At 36.1% G+C, this 11957-nt stretch overlaps 2 protein-coding genes across 2 annotated transcripts; one reads left to right on the forward strand and one right to left on the reverse strand.

Annotated features, from left to right (window-relative positions):
• Positions 1-1525: 1525 nt before the first annotated feature.
• On the forward strand, positions 1526-7874 carry LOC115965817. Its single transcript, XM_031085112.1, has 10 exons — positions 1526-2101; positions 2966-3063; positions 3164-3209; positions 3765-3847; positions 3952-4016; positions 4192-4253; positions 6366-6425; positions 6628-6660; positions 7338-7403; positions 7496-7874. The coding sequence occupies exons 1-10, from the start codon at positions 1697-1699 to the stop codon at positions 7541-7543; spliced, it is 966 nt and encodes a 321-aa protein (XP_030940972.1). The 5' UTR covers positions 1526-1696; the 3' UTR covers positions 7544-7874.
• A 3243-nt stretch (positions 7875-11117) lies between these two features.
• Positions 11118-11627, reverse strand: LOC115964753. The gene has a single exon (XM_031084007.1). The coding sequence runs from the start codon at positions 11625-11627 to the stop codon at positions 11118-11120; it is 510 nt and encodes a 169-aa protein (XP_030939867.1).
• Between the last annotated feature and the right edge of the window lie 330 nt (positions 11628-11957).

The raw sequence follows: 11957 nt of genomic DNA on the forward strand, positions 1-11957 counted from the left end.
GATGCGTAGGTGATGAGATGGAGTAAGGTGAGGGAGGTAAGTCATGTATTCACATGAACATGCATTGGGTATATGTTTGATGGTGAGTATGAACATGTTTGCTTGAATGATTTGTTCTTGATGCAATCACATGTTTATTGGGATTTTACTATGTTTGTGTTTCTACTGTACTTATTGCCCTAATTTGATGTTGCCTTGGATTAGACACCATGATAGATGTATGCCAAAGGACAGTTATCAAAACCGCCAGAGGACATTGCCTAGAACTTAGTTTAAACCTTTATCCATGGCACAACCACCACCACAATACAATCACTACCACAACAACCCATAAACCATTTTGGCTACCCACTGCAACCACAACACAACCATTACAACAACAACCCATAAACCATTTCAACTACCCATTGCAACCACAAACCAGCCATCATGACCCACCATCTATCCCAACCATCCACCGCAACGCACAAAAGCAGCCACCCTTGACCCATAAACCATCCAAACCCCACGGATTGGTAAACCCACTTGACAATAAAGGAAAAAAAATCATAACTAAGAACTTATGGATTAGTTGATGATAATTGAGGTGGCCAAGAAATGATGGAACTAACAACGACAATGGACAATAACAAATACAAAAATAAAAAACTCAGGTGGAACTGGTGATAGTGGAGACGGTGATGGGTGGGGCCAACGAAGGGAGGAGTCAGTGAGGGTGGTGCCTAAAGTGGAGTTGGTGATGGGTGGGAGTGAAGGACCATGGTGGGCTGAGTTTTGGAGAGAATATTGATGGAGCGTGAGAGTGATAGAGAGGGGTAGAGTATGTGGAGAGGCAAAGTATCAGGACTAAGATAGTGCACAAAATGTAAAATATTTTACCAAAATATTATGTGTAAAATATTTTACACAAATTTGTCTTGGTTGTTTTAGTTGATTGAAAATATTTTATTACAAAACAAACACTATAAAATATGAAAATATTTTCTAAAAAATATTTTACTTCAAAACAACCGAAGCATTAAGAGATTTGATAACCCGTAAATTTATAACAAATGGAGTTTAAAATGTCCAAATTGACAGTACGTTCTTTAAATCATTAAGCTGATTAGTGGGTGTCCCCCTAAGGTGATATTTGGTGTAAACGGCGATATACAATATTTATCACATTGAAGCTCACGTGAGATAATAAAAATGTAGGCCATTTCCATTTTATTACATTCTTTTATATTAATTATTCTAATCCATATTATCATTTTAAAAACACCTTTTTTTTTAATTTAAAAATACTCAAACATAAGGGGAAAATGAAATTAACAATAATGCAAAAATTATAATTTTTATCACAACTTATTAATATGGTGTGTTGTAGGTAATAGAGCTGTGAATTCACCACTTTTACTTTACTGTTCACAACTTCCAAACAAACAAATTGCAATAAAAATTATAACCCTCTGATTTTCCTAAAATTAAATATAGAAGAACAGAATCTTTAAGCATAAAAAATAAAAATAAAATCTAATCCTCTGCACTTTGCAGTGTCTATCCCAATTTGCAGGCATATATATAAACATTCTTTGTGCCGCCAAACCCCCCAAACACAGCTTTATAGATTCATTCAGATTCTCACTCTCTCATCAGATTCCAAACCAACAAAACACACACTGCAAAGCAACTAAGCTGAAGCTCAAACCAAACCATGTACTGTTCTTCCCCTTCTTCAATCTTCACCACACCATCTCCATCTCCATCACCACGCTCTTCAAATCTCTCCTTCTTCCCTTTCCCTCAATTCGCTCTCCAAATCCCAAATCTCCAAACTCTCCGCCTCAGTCTCACTCCCTGCAACGCCGCCCCCAAGCCCCAAACGGGACCAAACAGCAAAACCAAGACGAAGACGAAGACCAAGAAGAAGAAAAAGAGTAACAACAAGGATTTGGATTTCTCCAATGTTGAGGTTGTGAATGATGATGATGATGATAATGGTGAAGGGGTTTTGGGGTTAAATGATGCGCCGCTGCCGAAACCGCCAGCTGGGTTTGTGGTGGACGATCATGGAAGACTTGTCATGGCTTCACCTCCTTCAAAGAGAATTACCACCATTGTAAGCTACTAACTTCTTGCTTTCCCACCATTTTCAATTGGGTTTTTGTTTATTGGTTAGTATAAAAAGGATAAATAGCGTTTTTTTTTTTTGGGCATCAATGGAAGTTGGGTTGAGTGAAAATGGAACAAAATTTGTGTGTGTGTGTGTGTTTCCAATGCTCTTATTGTTTCATTATAGGAAATGAGTAATGGTGGTTGTAAAATATGAAGTTACTTGCAAATGAAATCTAGCTCAAATGGCAATCTTCCTTTTTTTTGGTTTAAGAACAAAACTTGTGTACAATTTCTTAATTGATTTGCATTAGGTGCCCCAATTAAATTCAAACACAAATTACATTTTAAGGAGGAGGATTCAAACCTTGGACTTTGAACAAATAATTCTTGCCTATGTTTCACCCCTCTCCCCCCCCCCCCCCCCCCCTTCCCCCTTTTTTTTTTTTATATATTTTAAGAATGGGGACTCAAACCTTGGACATCGAACACATAATTTGTACATAAGTTTCGCTCCCCCCCCCCCCCCCCCCCCCCCCCCCCCCTTTTTTGAAATTTTAAGAAGTGGGGATTCAAACCTTGGACTTCTCTGTTAGGAACACTAGAAAATGCTATTTAATCTAAATATTATTATTAGCTAGCACTTTTCCCCTTGAAAGAAAAAAGTGAAGGGTGAGGTCATGCATTCAAGGTCTGCCAATTGCATGAGTATTTACTAATAAAGAAAATGTTACATCTTACAAAATTGGTTCTAAGGAGTGAATACATGCAGGGCCAGGGCTCTGGTTTATAAATTTAATTTTGGGTGTATTATGCTTTTCGCAAGTTTTCGGATTCATAAACTCAAAATTTCTAAAGAATTCATGATCAGGTTGATCCTATGAATAATCTTCCATTAGAGTGTGTTATAAGGAGAGTGTTCAGAAGTTCTCAAGGGGATGAATGCATGCTGCTTTGCCCAGTTGACACGTAAGAAATGTTCCTCCTATGTTTGTAGTATATCCATAAATGAATTCAAAGTTGTATACTTTTTTTTTTATCATATTTAATAGATACATAATTGCTGCAGGCCTGTACAGATATTGAAGAGCACAAACATTGATGGGTGGTCAGCTGTATGTTTAATCTTCCAGCTTAAATTTTTAATTTAGTTTTGATTTATCCATGCTTGATCTGAAAATTTATCTTTTGAGTTTTGACAGTTGAACATCTAACATAGCTTAAATTTAGATATAAACAAGCTTTATATAATCAATAACCCTCAGATGTTGGAAATTCTCAACAACTGAATATGCCCTAAAATTTCTCGAAAAAATAAAAATTCCTTAAAAGGATTCAGAAGAATATCTTGTTAAAGATTAAAATTTTAATAAAATTTCAAACTCATCGAGAATTAGTGAAAATAAGAGATATAGGTGGTAATGTTGTATGATGAGGTAAGCATAGAAATTTTGCAATTCTTTTGGTAATAAAATATGTCCATTTTTCCTTTCTGTGTCATTGGCTCTATGTCCCCCCCCCCCCCCCCCCTCACAAAAAAAAAAGAAAAGGTTTTTATTAGTATTTTGCATTTTAGGTTTATTAATCAATGTTTTACTGAACACTTTCTTTCTTTTGCTTTTATGCTTCACTCTATGCATTCTTATGATCAACATATTCTGCAATTTTAGGTGAACGATGAAGAAGTTGAAGTCATTCTTCCTTCTGCTGCTTATGCTCTTTCCAAGATACATATGCATCTTGTACATAGTGGGTATGATGGTGTAGATATGCTTATTTGGAATTTTAACATTAATTTTATCTGCTTTTCCAGATATCTTGATGTTATTTGGTTTTTTCATTCTGTTTCTCCATCAGATTTTGTTATACAGCACGGGGAGGGTTTTGCTACTCAGAAGATGACATATTTGATTTCCGCACAGGCAGAGTCTTCTCTTTTTTTAATTAATTCATGCTCCATGAAGCACTTTTATTTACACAATCACCCCCAACCCTTTTCTCCCACCTCTCAGTATGAGATAATGAGATGTGAATAACAAAGTTCAGGTCTTTGAATGTTTGATTGGTTTTTAACATTGGATTCTTACTATTTTGCAGATGACGGTCAAGATGTAGATGGGTTGCCTACAGAAGGTGTAGAAATCACATTCTTCCATCTGGTAATGTGATAGCCATCTATTCTTTAAACATTCCTTCTTAAATTTTGTAAGAATTGTAGGCAAACATGTATCTTTTTTAATTTATATTTGAAAACTATAAAGTTACAGAAAACTGGCTCACGAATGTGCTGTGCTTGTTGCTTTTATAAATAAAAAAAGTAATAAGAAGTATTAAAATCAAAATAACAGATTATAACATTCTTTGGTATGGTTCTGTATATTCATGAAATCTACAATGTTGCTAGGTCTACCCTCATCTACTAATAGCCAATGAAATAGAGTTAAGAAACAAAAATTAGCCCTCGTAATTGACAATTCCTGCCCTGAAAGTTCTTCTATTGCTTTCATGCTTTGTTTCTGAAGGAGCTAGGTTTTCTCATCCAGCTTTGCAGCATCATATGCACGGATTTATGTGTAACCCATCTAATGCCAAAACACCAATCTACCATAGACATCCCCTGCTTAATAAACCTGCCTATTGTCAATATCTTCCCCCCAATGCTTCTGTCCATACATAAAAATGTAACTTTGATCAGAGCCTTCACAATATGGCCTCCAAGGAAAATCCAAAGTGACAGTCCCTCTCAAAGCTTCATAGTAACATAGAAGTCCCCATTCCTATTCTTCTTATAGCACACTTTCTCTTCCATCTCAACCTGAATTCATACCGACTACAAAAAATTAAACTATTCATTGACAGACTCCAGTTCTCAATCTTGTACCTGCCTCACAAGTACAGGGTTCCAATGCACTACCCCCCTCCTGGCCTCCATATAGTCACTCATCCTAGCATGTCTGTTGTTTGCAATATAGAAGAGCTCAGGAAATAGCAAATTGGGTACAGAATCTGCACACCAAACATCATGTTGAAAGCTCACTCTCTTTCAATCCCCACTTTCAAATCTGACACAATTATAACAAGACTCCCATCCAGCTCCAATTCCTTTCCACGCTCCCAGGGTTCCACCCCATGTGTAGTTTTGACAACACTTGAAGTCCAACTCCCTTTTGCTCTCATATTTGACTGTCACTGGTTATCTCTACAAGTAATCTTTCTCCTGAGTGGAGTGCCATAATTATTTTTCCAATAACGCATAACTGAACATACTTCACTTTCTAATGCCTAGAACACCTACCCTCAATGGTAATGTCATCTTCCTCCAATCTACTAGATGTATCTTCGTTTCCTCACCCATTCTCCCCACAGTAAGTCTTGCTGCAATTTTTTCAAAATGTTAGCTATAGATACTGGTAAATTGAACTGTGACAAAATATATGGGCAAGCTTGATATTGTGTTTTTTAGCAGTCTCAAGGATGAGAGTTTACTCAAGAAAAAAGTGCTTAGGCTCCAATGAGAGAAGTAAAATGTGGGGGCTTTGGTTATGGTGTTGGGTTGCTGACTTTTCTCTCTTCCCTAGTTTCAGCAGTGTCAAGGGGCATAGCTATTTATTGCACTTCTCACAACTTTAAATATTTATCTTTATTGCCACCTAATAATCCCAAATACATAACCCACTCTTTAGTCTTTACTACTTCAAAACCCTAAACCAACTTTAAGAGGTAGCACTTGGTTGGGGATCACGTCTCATAAAGTGGAGGTCATTAGTTTGAATTTCCCCTTCTCTCTTCCCTTGGACCAACAACAACAACAACAAAGCCTCAGTCCTCAAATTTTGGGGTCTCTCTCACCTTAAAAGCTTTAAAAAATTCTTTAAAACCCTAAATCCCCCAATTTTTTGCTATCCTTTAGTCAAGTAGTCTTTAAATCCCAGCCTTTAAATCCTAATAGTTGCTACTTCCAGAAAATTCAAGCAGTCAGTATTCTTCAAATTTCAACACTATCTGTCTTTAAAGTTGATCCTTTCACATCCTTATTCAATCTAAAGGTCGTATTTTTTTTCTTTTCTTTGAGAGGCTTATTGCTATTGGTGGTCATTTATGTAGTAGTTTTGTAGCATTTTCTTGTCATTTTAAGGTTTGACAACATTGTAGACAAGAAAAGTTTTTACCTCCATATACACACATGTATGCGATGACTGATGATATATACTGATGACCTTAAGTGGTTATTGATTCACTGCTTTTCTTTAATCTATTGCCTTTTCTTACAGGATGGTTCACAGTACATGATTTACACACCATCTGATCCACTTCTTTTTGTTGTTGTTAAGGTACTTCTTGATTTTGACATCTACTCTTCCTCTCCTTTTTTAAAAAAAAAAGAAAAAAAAAAGAAGGAAACCAAACCTATGGCAATATTCTATCCAAAATTTTTGACTTCCCAAAGATCTATAGTTTTGGCTTAAGAACTAGGAGTAGCTGTTGCATGAGTTGGAGGCAGAACTTAAAATAGGTTGTATTGTATTTTTGCAGAATCACACTGGGGTATTGCAAATTGCAGACGATGTAAGCAATCTCGTTCTTTTCTTCTTTGCTACTCATATGGAATCTCATTTTGCAAGAGACTGTTACCCTTTCTACTTACTATCTTATTCTATTTGTTGCGCAAGCGTTTTCCCATTTGAGTTTAACTTTTCTCTTTCATACAGATTATAATAGTGTGCCATCTAACCAGTCTGGCCACAGGCAAACACATTTTGCAGTATGGTTTATGCTGTGAAAACATTGAGGGAATTACTCCAATTCAATGGAAATAATTTGTGAAAATCTGGGAAAGGTTGCCTAAAAACAGGATTTTTGAACTTCTCTGACTTGTGGACATGGAACTCTACATAGTCAATCCAGATATTTGCTGGGCCATGAGATGTTAATATGATGCAATTTTTTACTTGGTAGGCATCAGGCTAAAATGTTGGGATTTGTCCACCAGCCAAGCCTAGTAATAACTAATAAGTGATCAGTTCATCTATAAACGTTTGAGACCTATACCTTGATAGTGTGTGCAATGATGTTTGTGATTTGTGAAATATTCTTGCCATTGCAGTTTACTATCCAAAAAAGGGAAGGGTGTTGGGTCTTCTGAGTTCTCAGATTTGAGTTTTGGAATCAATAGACTTTATAATGTGTGTGCACATGATCTACATGAGGACTTGTGTTTACACTGGTTATATTCTTTGAAACAGGATCTACTTGAGGACCCTTCTATTATAAGCGCAATAGACGAGGAGACTGAATTTAATGCATTGGTGGTATATGTCACTGCTTTATGCCCAAACTTTTATTGCATTGGTGGTTATCTACAGCTAAATGATTGCTTTGGTTTGTTTTATCATATGTGCAGGAGGAAGAGGCGGCTCTTCTTGAATCATTAAAGTTAGGGGAAAGCTAACTAGATGTTTGCATATGTCAGCAGTTTTGTCAAATTGGCTTGTTTTGCATAATTGTAGGAGGATGCAAGAGTTCAATTTGGAAGGCACTTCACCAAGTGCATGGTTTTTTTTAGGTGGGGAGGGAGGGTGTTTGTAAGGATTATTGTTCCCCTTTTTGTGTATATATTACAAATTTAGCCTGTATGTTAAATGTGTTGAGCAATGCACGATTGTAGGTTTGTTGGTCCATATTGTCATTTTCTTCCTACTGTGCTTTACCATCTCTTAAGAGTTTTTAATGTGGAGAAAAAGAGAAATAGCCTATGACAAAATAGTGCTATTTGAATGCAAGATACTGAAAATTTCCTCCTTTTAGAGAAGTAGTTTCATTAGTGATGTTGTCGTGACTTATAAAGTTGGGTTTAAAATGACATAATTAAAAAGTCAGATTTAAATTTTCACAAGGGACAAATTTCTGGGTACCCCCACTCCCACCTCCCTTTTATTTGGCTGGAATGTCCTCAAAATGGAAGCATGTATGAGGCAAGAAAATATAGTCGAGGAGTGCAGAAAAAGTAAGATAAGCATTCTCAAAGTTCATTTTACTTGTGTTGTTCCTAGTAGCAGACTATTCCTCTGCCAGGTTGATACACTCTTTACATAGACACGATATAATTGGAGGTGTTAGGATGCAAGTTAAATTATTAGTGCAAGTGATAATATATCTTGGTTGGACACATTCATTCTCGGTGGATGTGTCATTTAGTAGGCATCACATGAACAAGTGTGTATTTATCGCTCCACATTCTTGCATGCGGCTTTTTATTTTTATTTTTTTGAAAAACAAACGCACATAAGAGATAGGGAATTGGGTTCTAGGATCTGTTTGGATAGAACTTATTTTGCTGAAACTTAAAACTGAAAACTGAAAACACTGTAGCAAAATAATTTTTAAATGTGTGAATAGTGCTGTGAGACCCATTTTTAATGAAAAAGTTGATAAAAAGTGTAATTTGTGGGTCCGTGAACAGTGCATATGTGCACTGTTCACTGCAAAAAGTAACCGTAAAGTCAACAATTGCGGTTACTGTTCATTGAACAGTAACCGCAATACTCCAAATGAAAACGCGTGAAAAAAAAAAAAAAAAAAAAAAAAAAAAAAAAAAGAACAAAACGCAACGCAACGTGAATTAAGTTGAATACAAACACACACCTAATAACAAAGTTTGGCTTCAAACTTGTTTGGGGTCTTAGGCTTCAAGGCCCAATAGGAAGATGACAAGTAAGTCATATGTGGACACGTCATCTTTCTATTGGAGGTTGAAGTCCAACTTTTTCGCTTTCGAGCTGAGGACGAGTTTCATTCTTTTCCACCAGAAGTGATCAGGTCAAGTTCAGGTTAAGCACAAATTCGACTTGGACCGACCCATGGACACCCATACGAAGAAGAGAGAGATGTGGTGTAAACTTATATTGTGGCTATTAATGAGAGTTGGAAGATTGTAGAGAAACTATTTCAAAGTGGGGTGCTACTTGGCAAAAGCTAATTAATGAGAGAGTTGGAAGATTGTAGAGAATTTATTTTAGAGGGAGGCGTCACATGACAAAAGCTTAGACCATCACAAAAAGATGTATTTGCTTTTATATATACTAGCTTTGTACTTGTAATATGCACTTCTTCATTCTTATTCTTTTTCTTTTTTTCTTTTTTGTATAATGTAACAATGTTGCTATTGAAATTTTCTACATGCCTCCTCATTAGATAGCATTTCGTAAGACTTAGAAGCAGAGATGATATTTAAATTAGCACAAATAGCTTGAACCAAAGACTCCTCATTTATATAATACTCTCAATTTATATAATGCTCTCAATAGATTATAACACTAGCAATAAAAAAAAGAAATGAAAATATTCAATACTAACGTTAAAGGTTTTTAAAATATAGTTTTTAACTTATAAATGTCAACTTACCTTATTTGTTTATATATTGAGTTCCATACCCTTATAATCTTTCAAGCACCTTATTCAATTTTCAAATCCAGGTAAATGAATTAAGGGTAAATTACAAATTACACCCTTAAGGGTTTGGGAAAGTTTGGATTTTATACTTTAAAATTTTAAAATTTGGATTTTATCCCCTGAAATTTGGGAGTATTTGGATTTTATACCCTAATGTTTCAGAATTTAGATTTTACCCTCTAAAGTTTGAGGGTATTTAGATTTTATACCCCCAAATTCTGAAATGTCAGAGTGTAAAATCCAAACACCCCCAAACTTTGGAGAGTAAAATTCAAACACCCCTAAAATTTATAGGGTAAAATTCAAATTCTAAAATGTCAGTGTAAAATCCAAATAATCTCAAATTTCAATAGGTAAAATTCAAATTCTGAAACTTTAAGGTATAAAATCCGAACACCCCTAAACTTTAAGGGTGTAATTTGTAATTTACCCATCAATATATTAAATAATAATAATAAAAGAAGACAAAATAATCTAATATAATTTTCAGAGTAAGTCAACATACTACAATTTGAAAACCAAAAGAATATATTACATACTATCAAGATCTAAATTTTAATATTTTCTTCTCATTTATCCTAGTAACCAATCATAGATAAAATTAATAAAATACTTTAAGAGCAACATCTGACACACATCAATTCCAATACTTTCTCATCCAATTTGATGCTAGATTTATAAACTTTGATTGGGGCTGTCCATGAGTCAGTTGGGGTCAGGTTTGAGGTTAACCCACCATTTGACCTTAAGCACGTTGGGTCTAGGATCTTGAAGCCTGTCATCTACCTCGAGAAATATGAGTCATCAACTGCAAAGAATCGATTTTTTTGGCGGTCAGATTAATTGAGACCACCTAAAGGTTGGTGACATCAACGCGTGGTGGCAACTCTTCAAAATTCGTTGAAGACTTATATTAAATAAAGGTTAGGTAATAGGTATGCCAAAACGAGAGTTACTAATAGAGCTTTGGACAGTTTGGAGTAATAAAATCATTTTTTAGAGCCTTTACGTCAGAGGTCACTGGTCTCGAATTAGTTGGGAAAGAATGAAAGAAGGCTGTTGCATTGTATATTTCCCACGGTATTTTCACAATGAACTACCCGGTTTTCTTGTGGTAATTTTCAAGATCAAAGAGATAGTATAAGGCAATGGGATAGGAAATTAGAATTTGAGGGAAACAAAATTGATGTTCATAGCAAAGGCCCTCCAACATATTTTTGTAACCCTTATTCAAATGAGTATCCGAGTTCACTTGGTTGAGGCAACTTAAAAGGTGACCAGCCTTGATGATAAAGTTTTCAATAATGTTGAACCATCAACATTGTGTGCTAAACAAAGAAGTAAGGTAATGCCAACACAAGATGCTACTTCAACGGACTCCATTGTACTTGATGAAGAACAAGTTCAACAAGAGACTACCACACAATTATTGTTCCATAATTCAATTGCATTCAAAATTTGTTTACCGTTTATCAATAGTAAATTGTTATAAAGTTGGTAATGAATTGTAATATATATTCTTTTTTTTTTTTTTTTGAGAAACAAATTGAATCGACTATTATTAATATGTAAGGTTAGCCGGCGTCAGCTAAGAGTACAGGTAAAATGTGGGATGGAACCTCCTCCATCCAAACTACTAAACCACTAACATGTCTAGCATGTCTAGCAAGGTTATGTGCTACAGAATTCCTATTTCTTCTAACATGAGAAATTCTAAAACTGAGAAAAGATTCTGCATGCAATTTTATCTCCTCAATGAGGTTACCATAGGAGGCTAGGGACTGCTCCTCCACTTGAATTGCTTTGTTGATGATCTCCGAATCACCCTCTAAGATTACCGTGCTAAGGTTGAGCTCCCTAGCAAACATGATGGCTCTTCTTGCAGCTGCTGCCTCCACGTCTGCCACTGTCTGAGGAAGAGGAATGTTCTCTACTAGTGAGGCAAGAACCTCTCCCACGCTGTCACGGACCACAACTCCCAAACCTGCACTGCTTGAATCTCGAAACACTGCTCCGTCATAGTTAATCTTCAGGAATGGGCTTCGTGGGGGAGACCAGTTCATTGCTGTGTGGCGATTTGTCATCTCAGTAGCTGTCTTCGCTGGTTGCACCCGACTGTAATCTTGCAACTGCTGTCGAGCACCGGCAGCTATATGACCGAGCGGAGTTGCTGAGTTACTGCTAACTCTAATTTGGTTTCTCGATGCCATAACATCCAAACCACCGTGGCAAACAATTCCAAGTCAAGCCCGGCCTCATGAACATGCATTGTAAGTTTTTGGAAGTCATCCCAATGTCCTGTGTTCCTGAAGTTCCAACGCATATCCGATTCCCAGACTTCGTTCAAACAGGGGCACAACCACAAGGCATGAAGCACGTCCTCAGTATGTGTTTTGCAGTGATCACAGACCTCT

This window comes from Quercus lobata, chromosome 10 (assembly GCF_001633185.2).
Source record: "Quercus lobata isolate SW786 chromosome 10, ValleyOak3.0 Primary Assembly, whole genome shotgun sequence".
Taxonomy (NCBI): domain Eukaryota; kingdom Viridiplantae; phylum Streptophyta; class Magnoliopsida; order Fagales; family Fagaceae; genus Quercus; species Quercus lobata.